Source organism: Aythya marila (genome assembly GCF_965140915.1).
Source record: "Aythya marila genome assembly, chromosome: 2".
NCBI lineage: Eukaryota > Metazoa > Chordata > Aves > Anseriformes > Anatidae > Aythya > Aythya marila.
In genome coordinates this window covers 29011166-29025539 of record NC_139043.1, presented here as the reverse complement: position 1 = coordinate 29025539, position 14374 = coordinate 29011166, and the positions used below count along the sequence as shown (strand labels likewise).

Sequence of the window (14374 nt, the reverse complement as noted above, 5' to 3'; positions counted from 1 at the left end):
AGAAAATCATGTTTAATAAATGGAATTGCAAAATTATTCATGATAGAAGTGAACTGACTTAAAGTCCCTGTAACCTGTTCAATATGTCTGATTACCATGAGATTTCACTGAACTCTGCACAGAAATAAACTCTTCTAATAGTACGCAGGAATTGGTGCTGCAACACATGCTGATTTCGAAGTGTTATCAAATGGACTAGTTGCGGTTCTAGATCTAATTGGGGTTCACTGCGATGAAAAGTGAAGGGCAAGCATCAATTGGTTGAATTAGTGCAAAAACAAACAAACAAACAAACAAAAAAAACCCTCTATTTTCATATATAGTCACTGCAAATAGCACTAGCAAAGAGATTTTCAGGTTAAGTGAGAGGTTTTCTTAGTTGTATTTCAGTTAAAATACAGCAGTTTCACTGAATTTGATATTTGTGAGTGATTTGAATGTAAAATGATGACAGGGAAAACAGTGAGTCTTAGTTCAAAACAAAAGGGAAAACTTTGTATTAGACTATGCAAATCAAATCCTCCTCTTTAATAGTCAGTATATCCTGAATCAGTTTTCTCAATAATTTGTCCCTTACAGTTAGATTTTGATGCAGACAGAACAGTAAAAATCTACAAGGACACTGATAAGAATCATTTGTGGTGATGTTATCATTGTATTGGACCTCCAATATTGATGTATTATTATGAAAGAGCTTTCATTGTAAAATGTTAACTTATAATTGTAGTTACAATAACTGGAAGTAACTATAGATTTCACAGATTTGCTCATAATTGGCTTTGCTGTTCATGGGATTGAATTGTTTTGTGGATTTTTGTTGTTGTTTTTGTCCAGTACGTGAGAAATGTTAGGTGAATGTGGTATAATCTAGGAGTTTCCATTTATTCTAAAATTTGTACCAACATATTTGCTGTAGCGAGGTGGGGGTTGGCCTGTTCTCCCATGTGCCTGGTGACAGGACGAGGGGGAATGGGCTTAAGTTGAGCCAGGGGAGTTTTAGGTTAGATGTTAGGAAGAACTTCTTCACTGAAAGGTTTGTGAGGCACTGGAACAGGCTGCCCAGGGAAGTGGTGGAGTCACCATCCCTGGAAGTCTTCAAAAGACGTTTAGATGTAGAGCTTAGGGAAATGGTTTAGTGGGGACTGTTAGCGTTAGGTCAGAGGTTGGACTCGATGATCTTGAGGTCTCTTCCAACCTAGAAAATTCTGTGATATCTACAGTGATGTGTAAGCTGAAAATGCTGGGAAGATTGGAGAGTAACAGGGAAGACATCATACATGCTCACCATCTTCCTGTGCCCTCTTCAATCTTCTCCTTTTCGTCACTGTAGCTAGGCACTGGGCTAGGAAGGTATACTTGGTCTAACTCAAGTCCTAGGAGGAGACGCAGAGCAGCTTTCAAGTGTCAGTAATGAGAAACCAAACCAAACCATGCATATGGGATGGATGCAAGCAAAGGTTAATGAAGCCTTTCATCCAATTTATGAAGCCTATGAGACTGTTGCTGTGTATGGGAATTGTCGTTTTACCAGGAAAGTGTTATCTGGCTTTTCAGTCAGCACTGCAACTTCAGTGAACATAAGGAGAGGAATACAGTAATATGGTTTAACGTCACTTCTAATGAAACAAAGAAATATTCAGGAACTAGCTTTATATGTAAACAGACTGTGGGCAAAAAGAAACTGTATTATTCAGTATCTTACAATATCAAAAATATTTACATGTATTATAATGTGACTAGAGGCTCAAAGCAACATAATTGCTTTGTAGAAAATAGCAGTTCTATTTCTCTTTAAAGCATGCTGCTTCCATTAAGTATTCCTTTAGTGTATTCATTCAATATTCATTTTGGCTGCTACTGCTATACTATGTAAAGAAAAAATGAATAGTTAAAGGAAGCAACGCTTAAAAAAAAAAAAAAAAAAAGATTTAAAATCTGAATAATATTTTGAGAATTAGGTTAAGTTTATGATAAGCCTAAAGGAAAAGGTTTCAATACAGGTTATGACAGCAACACAAAGCCAGATAGTTCTGCACTGTGAGCTGTCAGCCTTTCACGTTTGCATACTTGCTAGCATATATTTCAGATTATCAAGTTGCACCACTACTGTGAGCTGGAAGCTCTCAGTAGCTTTGGTATAGACAGTGATTTTCAGGGTGTTACGCTTCTTTACATTAACATTACCTTGGGAAGAAGTATGGTATGGAAAGTATGAACCCTGATGCAGTTTATTTGAAGATCCAAGTTTGTACAGCATAGAACAACAAAATAAATATTAAACAGTAACAAATGTAAGGAGTTCTGTTTGTCTGAAGTGCTGAATTATGTTTTCAGAACTGACTGTCTGGGGAAGAACTAGCATTATATTAAAGGAAAAATATATCAATGCCATTTTATTTTTTTTTATGTATTTGTTGAATTGTAAAAATAGAACCTTTGTCTCTCTCCATGTTTATAACAGATGAAAAAAATATTTCTTTATTACTCCGTTATTGCAAAAGCACATTAAGTTCAAATTTTTTCTTATGGAGTGCACAACCATGTTTTAGAGAGACCGGTTTTCTAGTACACAAAAGGAGTACTTGATGAAGGAAAATAAGTAAAGGTTCCAGCAATTTGATAGGTAATAATATGAAATGTTCAGTTAGGGAAACACTAAGTGTTATGCTTTTTGTGATTTCCAATGTCAGAATTTTAAACTGGTACAGTTTTTCTTTTTTTTCTTTATTTTATGTGTATTATATCATGTTTTTATGTGAAATTTCAAATTAAATTGATAATGTTATTTACTGTACTGTTAATAATATCAGGAATATTATTGCGTATTGTGTATTTTCCCAAAGGATATTGATAGGTGAAAAACTAAAGGGCCCACACTTACAAAAATGCCTTAATGTTTATGTGCAAATATGCACAGCATGAAAGATTTAAAAATGGCTGTTTTTATATAGTTTCAAGTTGGGTTTTATTTTCATTCAATTGTTTGGGGATACACTGTGCTCTGGAAAGTTAGGGTAATATGAAATTTGTATCTTGGATTCATCTTCATTGCTGTATTTTTAGAGTTAATTTTTATATTTCCCTGTTAACCTAGGACATTGAACTTGTCCTTTAGATTCTGAAACTTCTTGAACTGCAGTGTGGCTTACACTCTCCTGTATACTTTCAGGAAACAAAAATTTTGACCTTGGAGTGTAATTTGTAGACATTTGATTCTCCGTTATCTTCCTCTGAGTTCCAAATATTGCTGTGTTTTATTCTGTTGAGCATCCTTTCCCCTTTTATCTCACCTCCATATCGTGAATCAAACACTACCTTGTATGTTCTTTTCAACCTTAGAGCCAAGAAAGACAAAAGCATTGAATAGAAATGACAGTCAAGGTGATCTATAGCACTCCTGTAGAGGAGAGTGTGCTGGCTCACAGAGCATGAAGCAAGTCCTGCAGCTCCCAGGGAGACTTGCTAGGGGCAGGAATGACGCAAAAAAAATCAAGGTTTTGTCTATCAGTGTTCTTCTGCTGTCTTGGCACTCCTGATAGTATAAATTATCGAATCTGTGTTTCCAAATCCTGCCAGCTTGTCATGTTGGCAGCATTTATATTAAATTCTATATTAAAAATAAAAATTAAAAAAAAAAAAACACCTTATTGATAACTTATCTAGAATTGCACCATTTTGCTGTATTACTTGTCATTGTAATAGGCAATGTATCAGGGAGACCCACTTCCCTGATGAGACCTTCACAGTTACATGCTGTCTGTGATAAAAATACCCATTGCTGCTGCAGTGTCTTTTCCTTTGTCACCATAACTGTGTAAAGCAAATATAGATAATATAGGTATACTGCATCAACTTACACAGATGTTTCTTGTGTTTTTATTTAGTCAAGCAGACCTGTCAGTGATTTTGGCTGCTGCTCTGAGCCTATTTTATTCTTGGTGGCCTGCTGTTTGTTCTGCTCTTTGACTGGCTCCCCTATAAGAGGCTGCAGTTTGCATTCCTGGATGTCCCCTGAGTCCTTCAAAGATTTTTTCATCTGTGTCTTTTTGACCTCTCTTGAGATTTGCTGCTTAGTCTTGTAGTCTTGAGCTGTATCTTGTAATACTTCTGTCTTTCTGACTCCCAGCTGTGTCGCCCATTTAACCTTTCTGGCCTTCATCACAGCCTTAATATGAAGAAAATTTGAGGTCTTCAATATTTTGTAGGGCTAGCTTGTTTCTAAACTTAAGAAAAGTAGATTTCTGCTAATCAGTCTCCCAGTAGTCTCTTTAAATACAATCCTCTCAAAATACTAAAAACTAATCTGCTCATTGTGTTGTGCAGTCCGAGTCTCTCTCTGGCATTAAACTGTTAATGCTACTTACAGACACCAAACGAGTAACACAGAATGGGTCAAAAACAGTTCTCACTGAAAGTACATCAAAATATAAAAAGAAATCAGTTTGAGTTTTTGTTGTTGTTGTTTAGGCATAGACTGGGACTTTTTTGTATTTTTATATTTATATGGGAACAAAAGCTAATGGGATTTTCACATAGCCTTATTTGCCCAGGATCAAAGTTCAAAATAAGTTTTGTTTTTCTTTTTTAAATAATGTTAATTTAAGTATCTGAAACAGCATTAATATATAAGATACTAAATTCTATGATAGCTTCCTTTGTTCTCAGCTGCAAAGTTATCAGGACTTCATTGGGGTATTTGTCTTGATTTTTTGGTTCCATTAGGATCTCTCCCTGAAATTTCAGAATAAACTTGCAGTAATGGTTAATTCACTTCCTTTCCTGCTCTCAAACAAAAATAAATGTTAATCCTCTAGAAGCTTAGGAGGGATCTTAATATTGTATTTTACGGTAATCTCTTTAGAAGACAAAGAATTACAGATGACATTTTAAACTCACAATGACCTCAGTGACAACTCCAAACAACAGAAAAAGAAACAAGCTTTCTATTTATTTCTTTAATTGCCATTTCTAATATGCTGATTAAACAATATGCAGATAAATTGTGGTATTTTCTGGGTACAAGGGCAGCTCAGTCCGTGTAACCCATGACATGTTCATTTAAATCTGTTCAAAACAAAATGCCAAGAAGCACTATTTTGTGTTCACAACAGCAGCATTTTTCCTCAGCACTGAACTGTTGAAGTGCATGTACATCCAGTTGCCTACTTGTAGCTGGACCAGTGCACAGCAAGGAAAGCAAGCATGCACAAACTGCTTCAACGGGGCAGAGAACCTAAGGAATATTCATAGAGAACAAATTAAAACATCATATGAGGCCTTTATTAGGCTTGACAGCTTTTCTAAAGAGTTTCTATTGTTACTAGCGCTTAGCATCAGCTGAGGATTTGTGAAAGAGCAGCCACCTCCCACCCCCTGCAGCCTTTATGCATGGTGTGGTGGTTGAAAGTCTGTACATCTTCTGCTGTTCTCTCTCATGCACTGCAGAGTTGCTTATCTATCTATCCAGATCCACCCAAAGGTGTGTCACTTCAGGGCCCTGTTATGGTCACACAAAGTAGCGTGCAGCATAGTGAAAAGTGTAAGCTGCTAGAATACTTATAGTCTCATACTCCAAACAGATGCATTTTTAATTTATTTCTCAGATAAATGTCAACTTATATATAGATAAGGGGGAGGATCCAGTACATCACTAATATTAGCTATGTGTTCATAACTGCATAACCCTAGAGGTGCTGAGAAGTAGTTCTCTCAGAGGGTCATATCAGTGTCATTGGTTGGTACCCATTCACAATGCTTTTATAATTCTAGTTTCTGCTAGATTAATTTTCCCACCAAATTTCACATTTAAAAATGTCATTGGCCCATGCTGAACACAAACTGATTTCCTCCTGAGATCTCTTGGATGTCAGTCTATCTATACTCATGTTCTCTGCAGTCTCGTGTATGAATTTCAAGCTGCAGGTCAGTTTCATGCATAGGAAAATGTGTAATTATTATGTGCCTGTAATAATAATTTACTATAAAAAAAATGTCATGGGTGATCTGTACTTGGTTTTCTTATATCTCCGAGGATCATTCAAAATCTCTGTCTTCACAAATTATTATTTTTTTTATCGTGTATTAAGAATCTTCAGTGATGTCTTGACCATTGGTCAAAGGAGTGTTGTAAACATGTGGATGGGTGCTTTCTCTTCCAAGGAGAAAGGAGAAAAAACATTGACGGTGGATTAAGACTACTTTGGGATGAATTTCTTGTTATTTGGATGAAATTGCAGAGCCATTTTACACGGTTCAGAGACATTTCTTTGCATGTTTTCTGTGATTATTTTCAAATGAGCCATGTCTGGTATTGATCCTTGCAATGTGTTTGGGGCCACTTAAGTTATGGGAGTTAATGTATGCTCTCTTCATAATCTGGAGATAGAGATGGGTACCTGTAAAGGGAATTTCAAATGATCTTTTTTCTCTCTCTTTTTGCATGATCTGTATGGCAAATGTACTGCAATAGCACTCTTCTGGTAGGTGCTTGAGGTTAATAAAAGTGACTTATGGTCCTATCCAAAAATGTGGAATAAACTTAACTGGAGATTTGAAAGTAGTGTGCAACTGAAAACTAGTGGAAGTTTTTGCTAATATGGGTTTTGAAATTGCTTTCAAAAGGAAAAAAAAAAAAAAAGGATAAAAAAAGGATCTGCTGCTTCTCAGAATAATGTTGATCAAAGTAATTTTTTGTTCGTATTGCTAGAAATTTGTCCATCTCTATTTTTCCCCATTTTTTTAAAATCTAAATAAATGTAACAAAATGGGAATTCCTGTTTCCATCTCTTGCCTCATCTCCCTGCCTTCATTCCCCATTAAGATAACTGGGCTAAATTTAGGTGTTGAGATTGCTGAGATATCCATATGTAGTCTGTGATTAATTTGTTGGAAGTGTGCTTGAAACTTCATCTCGTTCTAAGTGAGCACTAAATATGGAAATGTTTGTTTTTGTTTCTTTTCCCTATACATGTATTCTCCAGAACCCCAAGGAGAAATGTGGCTAGTTGTGAAGAACAGTACCAGTTACTTTTTTTTTTTTTTTTTAATCTTTGATGGTGTTAAATGCCTTGAAGTTAAATGTAGTTAAATGCCTTGAAGATGCCTAGAACCATCTACAAAGGTAGTGAAGATAGTGAGCATAGAAAAGAAAGAAAGTTTGAGAGTGAGGGGTAGGGAGTAGATGCCTAACTATGGGAAAAGAAGGATTTCTAGAGATTGGAGACATCAGGACAGAGTTTGCTGCTACTCAGAAGGTCACCATACAGGTGGGAAGCACCCCACTGAGGCTCAGTGAGCAGAGAATGGTGTACAAGTCTTACTACCTGCTTTTTTAAGTTTTATTTTTTGCTTTTGCTTTCAGCTTTCTTTCTTTAACATCTACATCCACCCCAGTTTTTAAGGTTCTGCACAAATGCAGATTGGTTTGCTTAAGTGTGGAAGCTCCTTATTCTTTTGAGGGAGCTAACTAATGAGAGACCCTACGCAGATCTGCCAAAAGCTGTGTCTGACTTTAGGGCCATGCTATGTCATACAAGGAAGCATGCAGCAGACTGAAAATTTAAGCTGCTGGAACACTTTTAGCCTGGCCTAAACAGATAATTTTAAATTAAAAATTAATTTAGAAAACGAAAAATTTAATTTTAAAATCAACTTACGTAGATAAGGGGGAGGATCTGATATGTCAGTAATATTAGCTATGTGTTTATAACTACATAAACCTACATCATTTTCTCAGATGGCCATGTCAATGCCTTTGGTTGTTCATTGGCTTTTCTTAAATTGCACACTACTCAGCAAAAGCAGAATAATGATGTTTAAGACACAAGCCTATCTGTGCACTGCATTGTTACTTTGGATTGAAAATCCTGTTCTGAAAACAACATTATTTTAATCTAGTGAAAAGAACTTATTTTTTCCCAATTACCACGTTCACATATGGAATTTATTTTATTTTTTTTTACGTTGCTAAAGGTAGTAGTTAATACACTGAACCTAAGATTTTTAGCATTCATGTTGGTATAAGCATGTCAATGAATTGGATTGAAAACACTTAGATGCCAAACGTTGGTTTTAGATGATGTGCTTGCTTGGATAATTAATGATTGGAAATTTGGTAGAATTCCAAAGCAGTAACTCTTCATCTGAATTACAGTAAAGGCCTCATCTTTAAGAAGAGGGGTTATTTCAGTGAACACATGTGGTGTTCACTGAACACAAGGTGCAGTGATCTAATAAGACAAATCTGTAGTTTGCAAGGTGAATAATTTAGCTTTATTTCAGTCACTTTTATATTAATATCTCTGCTTTAGTTAGTTATTGATTTTCTGCAGATTTTATTCTTTTAAAGTTAGCAAATGTTCAAAGTGGTATTCTGGAGAAATGATACTTCATCTCAGTGTGAATACACCTAAATTAAGTGCAACAGTGATTATGTCATTTGTAGAAGGCTGGTTAGAAAAAAAGGAGGGTAATCTTGCTGTAATGGAAATTGAAATGCATCTATTTAATATTTATTTATTTTTCTGTGTCTCTAACTAAATTTTGTAAACCCTAATTCAAACTTAATCTGAACAAACAAACAAGCAAACAAAAATACTGGGGCAGTTTCTGAGTACTGAATTGGTCTCTGCCACTGTCATTGCTCTCTATCTCTCCTAGAGCCAGCTGGGCTGCAGAGTTGAATGCAGTACTCTAGGTGGGGTCTCGTAGGAGTGGAGCAGAGGGGCAGAATCACCTCCCTCGACCTGCTGGCCATGCTTCTATCTTCAGCCCAGGATATGGTTGGCTTTCCGGGCTGCAAGAGCTGATATTTGTGTTGAAATCAGTGAGAGTTCTGAGGGTCAAGGAAATCAGTACTAAAATATGACTTCATATGCCTTCCAGTCATTCAAAGAGAAGGTGCTTTAAATAATTTTTGTCACCATAGTTCATTTACCTTGCTCTTGTGCTGTACCACAGTTCTTCTATTAACCTGCTTTGGAAATAATATAGACTCAAGCCTGAAATTCCTGCAACTTTACTCACACTGATAGTCTTGGTACGGTCATTAGGGTCATTCAGATGAATAAGGATTGAGTAGATTGGTCCCAGATTTTTCATGGAACATAAGGACTTCATAGTCAAAGAAAAGGCCTTCTGGGTGACCAACTGTCTGCAGGTAGACGATTTTCCTTTGGGAAATTGTTATAGGTGGTTTTTTTGCTTGTTTTGTTTTTTCTGAACTGCTTACACTTTTCCTTTTCCGTAGTAAGTCAATGCACAGTGTGTAAACAACACTTTCTAAGGTAGAGCTGTGTGAGGGGGAGCCTTAAAAAATAGGGAAAAATACAATTCCTTACTCTCTGATTTGTGGATTTAGTGAGTTGAGCCTGGTGAATATCATGGTTTTTAATAATTGAAAAAGCAACCGTATGAGCTTTTGAGGATATAGGTTTCCATTGATTTGGTTGTCACTAAGTATAGTAATGTGTGGTGTATTTATCACAGACCTTAGAAATTTAAAAAAAGCAATAACTTCTGTTCTTTGGAGAGTTACCAGTTGGTATGTCTCTGTCTTCAACAATTTGTTCCATATAATCATTTCACAGATTGTCTGGAACAAACACTTCTTAAGTTTTGTTGTTTATTTTTTTATAGGAATTATAATAGAGGAAAGAACAGAAGTGGTCTACCTGAAATTAACTCTGTTTTTGTTTTGTTTTCAAAATGTATAATGTTGTTCTTGTTATATTGTTCTTTTGCACAATACAGCTGAAAGAGAATGGGTTATTTGTTGACATGAGAGTACAAAGAGAGTACAGTAGAAACATGAAGCAACACCCAAAACAGTCCAAGAAAGGGTATTCATGTATACATTCATGTTTTGGGGGGAAGGACTTTGTCTCCTTTTTTGTTAGTCAAAACCACATGATGACTTTCTCACCACTCAGTTCTTAGTTCTCTAATGAGATTAATTCTTGTGTACGTTCTTGAATTTAAATACTCAATTTGTCTAGGGTAAAAAGTAAAATGTATCCGTAATCATAAGAGATGAAGAGTAACCCGGTATTTGTTTTGTGTTTCTGCAAGACTTGAAATTCTTAGAGGTGTTGGAAATACAGAACTGGTTCTCCGAGGCTGGCTTAACACCATGGCCAAAGAACAATTATGTGTGCAACGTTAGTGTCTTCTCTTGTTTTTCAGGTCCATGGGGGAGATGCATGGGAGATGAGTGTGGTCCAGGTGGCATCCAGACACGGGCAGTGTGGTGTGCCCATGTGGAGGGCTGGACGACGCTGCCCACCAACTGCAAGCAGCCGGAGCGGCCGGACAACCAGCAGAGTTGCTTCCGTGTCTGTGACTGGCACAAGGAGCTGTATGACTGGCAGATTGGTAGCTGGAACCAGTGCCGGCCCGTCCTCTCCCGCAGCCATGAGAAGCCCCAGGAGTGCCTCAGGGGGGAGGATGGCATCCAGACAAGGGACATCACCTGCATCCAGAAGTCCAATGGGGTGTCGGCTGAGGATGTTATCTGTGAGTACTTTGAGCCCAAACCCCGCCAGGAGCAGGCGTGCCTCATCCCGTGCCGGCAGGATTGCATCGTGGCTGAATTCGCCCCCTGGTCGGAGTGCTCCAAGACCTGCGGCAGCGGGCTTCAGCATCGAACTCGGCACGTGGTAGCTCCACCGCAGTTTGGTGGGTCTGCTTGCCCTAACCTCACTGAATTTCAGATCTGCCAGTCTAGCCCATGTGCTGCTGAAGAAAGCCTGTATAGCCTAAATGTGGGACCGTGGAGCGCATGCTCAGTGCCCCATTCAAGACAAATACGACAAGCAAGGAAACGAGGGAAGAACAAAGACAAAGAAAAGGACAGAGAAAAGGCGGTTCGGGATCCTGAGGCTCGTGAATTAATTAAGAAGAAGAGGAATCGAAACAGACAGAATAGACAGGAGAGCAAATATTGGGACATACAAATTGGGTATCAAACAAGGCAGGTTACATGTACTCACAGAAATGGGAAAACTGCTGCTCTGAGGTAATCACTATTTATTAACTTGCACATCTTTATTTGTCTCTCTTTGCTTTAAGGTAAAGCAAGCATAAGCACACACTGTTCTTATTTTACGCAAGCCTGAATCTTAATGCAGCACATGCACTACTTCAAATGCAAACATCCCTCTTCAAAATGTTTCTGTGACAAGAAACATGCAAGCTATGATGTTGATCATAGTAAGCATCACATAAATGTGCATTAGTAAACTATGCTAACTCTATAGCCTCTGTTTGTCTACATGCTTTTGGGGGAAAACTTTGATGATATTCATCAAATGTGTGCTCTGTACCTGTGGATTGAGGCAGACTTTTACCTGAAGGTTTTAACAAGTCGTGCATGTTTGGAATGGATGATGATATTGCCTGTGAGGCTCTGCCTGTAAAAGTAACAGGAAAGCGAACTGGGTCTGATAAATGATGGAAGCAGAAAACAGGAAGGAAAAGGCTGCGTGAGAAGGCGGCATCTATTCTGTCCAGTACCTTTGTTTTGAAAAAAAAGAACATGAAATATTATTTGTCCTTCTTGCTTCCTTTGGCAAAATTACTAGAAGTGAGACTGAAATGTCTGTTTCTTGCATGTACTTTTTCCCACTCTTTTCTTCTTTTTCTTTTTCTATTGCACCTTTGTCCTACCTTTTTTTCATTCCCAATATTATTCACTTTGTTCCTTTTTTTTTTTTTTTTTAATTTTACTTTTAAAGAGTTTAAGTAGTCATAGATGTTTCCATAACTCTTTCCACAGGCTTCCAAGTGCTTTTCTGCAGCTATATAATTTTCCACTTGTTTGTTTTACCTGGCATTCTCTTGCTAGCTTATGTTTTCTCCCTTCTTATCACCCATAATATTTTTGTCCAACTTGAAATCTTCTTTCAATTTCTTCTGCCTTTTTCTGTCTATGATGTGATTCTTTCTATTTTCTTCCCTCCAGTACAATACACGATTAATCAGGTTTACTTCAGCTGTGAAATGAATAAGATACGTTGCTGAAACAGGTTGACACCCATTGCTGCTAGGTAGGCGTTTGAGCTTTTTTCAGGGTTTTTCCTTTGGAGTTTCTGTTATGCCAGTTAAATGTTCAATCAAAGAATTTGCAGTGACTTCAAACTTTCCTATTAGAAACTGTGTATTACAGGTTTTCAATTATGGCAAACATCTTTCAAGTATATTTAAACACAAAAATTCAAATTCATACAAAATTTTTACTTCTCTATGTCAGGATATTATGGTGTGACTACAAAGCACACCCCTCAAATACTGGTCAGAGTAATTCCAGATGTTACTACTAAAGAACTGGAAGATTTGGGTTGTTTGGATGGAAGGTGGGGCATCTGTGTGAAGATGTGAAGTATCTATGAGTATGTAAAAACCCATCACAAGGAATGACGGAATGAACTATTCTCCGTATATTATGGATGCAGAGCAAAAGTGATGGTGGGTTTAATCACAGTGTAACTGAATGAGGTTAGGCTTTCTAATACGGGATATGGTGAAGCTCTGGAAAAGATTGCCTGGAGAATTTGTCACCACAAGTCTCTGAAGGTTTCTAAGAACAAGTCAGAAATGCACGTGTCAGGAATGTACGCCTCTAGTAACCCTTGGTTGGGGAAGAGAGGCTGACTGCATAGTTTTTAAGGTCTTCTCTAGCTCTGATTTTCTACAGAATTCTTCTTTCAGAATTGCACTGTGCTTGAGTAAGTGTCCATACAAGGAATCTCAAAATCACCTTGCTCAGGCAGTCCTGGGTTTTGGTTGCAGCCCTGTCTCAGGGCTTTTACAGGAAGAATTTGCCTTTCCCCCAGATTCACATCACACAGCTTATGCTGTGCCCCAGCTCAGGAACATAATTACCCTTTAAATGCAGTGAATCATTTATTAAACACATTAGTGGCTAGTAGCTAGCAGCCAGACATTCTGTTTGAACATCCACATTTTTTTCTAAGTTTAAACAATCATATGGAACTACAGTACTTAAAAAATAAAAAATAAAATAAAAAAAAATTGGGGGAGGAATTTTCCTGTCCTGAGGCACTGACAGGTGGTACAAGAAAGAGAAAGTATAATTGGCAGTTGATGATGTACTTTTCTTATCATCTTTAAACTCACTCTTGAATTCACTCAGCTCAGTAACATTGTCTTAATTTCAGATGCCTCAGCATACTGTATTTGCACCATATATTCAGACTGTAGCAGGGAAATGGATGAAATTCTGTTGCCTGAGGCAGTGAAACAATGTAGGAACAATTCTTCATGACAGGGAAAATGATATAAATGATGCAGTGGATATTGTGATGTCTAATGAATATAATTTTATGTTGTAAATGTACAAACGATTTATAATGTAATAGTCTTCCCACCAAATTCAACATGGATTTTTTTTTTTTCCAGTTGCATAATAAAAACAAGAGAATTTGATTAAATGATTCCTGTGAGAAATTCTAGCACTGACATCTTGGCCTTTAGAGACCAACCTCTACATGTCATCCATATATTAATCTGTTTCTTTTATACTGTGTTCTCCACTCTGTGGTCATATGCTTTATTCAGTGATTACAATTCCAGAATCTCAAACAATAGAATTATTTTTCTACCTGAGTTGTCAATGCAGCCAGCAAAAATGATTTTATAATCTCCATCAATAGCAGCCATGTTACTAAATAATATAGACAAGTAAGGTGACTGGATAACCTGCTGTGCTCATGTGAAATGCTCCTCAGCTTGAATAGTTCATTTTCAGTGAGTTTTGACTTTGGCAATCAGAAACAATTAGCCCCCTGGCAGCATGACTGAAAGAAGAAAAAAACCCTCAGGCGAGTAATATTTTTGCAGAGGTAGCAAAATTGGTATAGTATAAAAGGGGTTACAAAAAAAACAAGTTTCAGAAGGGTGCTCCAGAGAAAATGATTCTGTAAAGCTGTCAGCAAAACTTCAAAAAGGCAAATTCTCTAGACACATCAGCACACCAGGCATGGTGAAGAGAAGTGAAAAAAGAAAATCAAAGTGTAATTTATACACTTTATTGCCTAGTGAACAATACATCGTCTCCTATGAAGGATGAAATATTAGATTTTGTATTACTCATTCTGCAATAATGTACATGTTACATGGCTTATATTTGCTTTTTGTTTCCTTTAATCTGAAAATCTTGAGCATTTAAGATATTTTTAAAATAGAAATGGTGAAGAAGAGAGAATTCAGTAATTAAATCTGACTTTAAAATGACTGCCCTGGATATGTAACAAGACCAAAACAGTGTTGCTGTTAGTGGATGGGACAGTGTTGATCCGCTGAAATATTTCCTCTTTTTTTTTGGTGCAAGTGGGATTTGTCAGAGGTCCCACAGAGA

At 37.1% G+C, this 14374-nt stretch overlaps 1 protein-coding gene across 1 annotated transcript in view; it reads left to right on the top strand.

The window, feature by feature from the left end:
* Positions 1-14374, top strand: part of THSD7A (thrombospondin type 1 domain containing 7A) — a 287238-nt gene that overhangs the window by 145461 nt on the left and 127403 nt on the right. The window contains exon 4 of the mRNA XM_082755177.1: positions 10183-11014. Within this exon, the coding sequence (XP_082611303.1) occupies positions 10183-11014 (832 nt within the window). The remainder of the gene's footprint in view (positions 1-10182; positions 11015-14374) is intronic.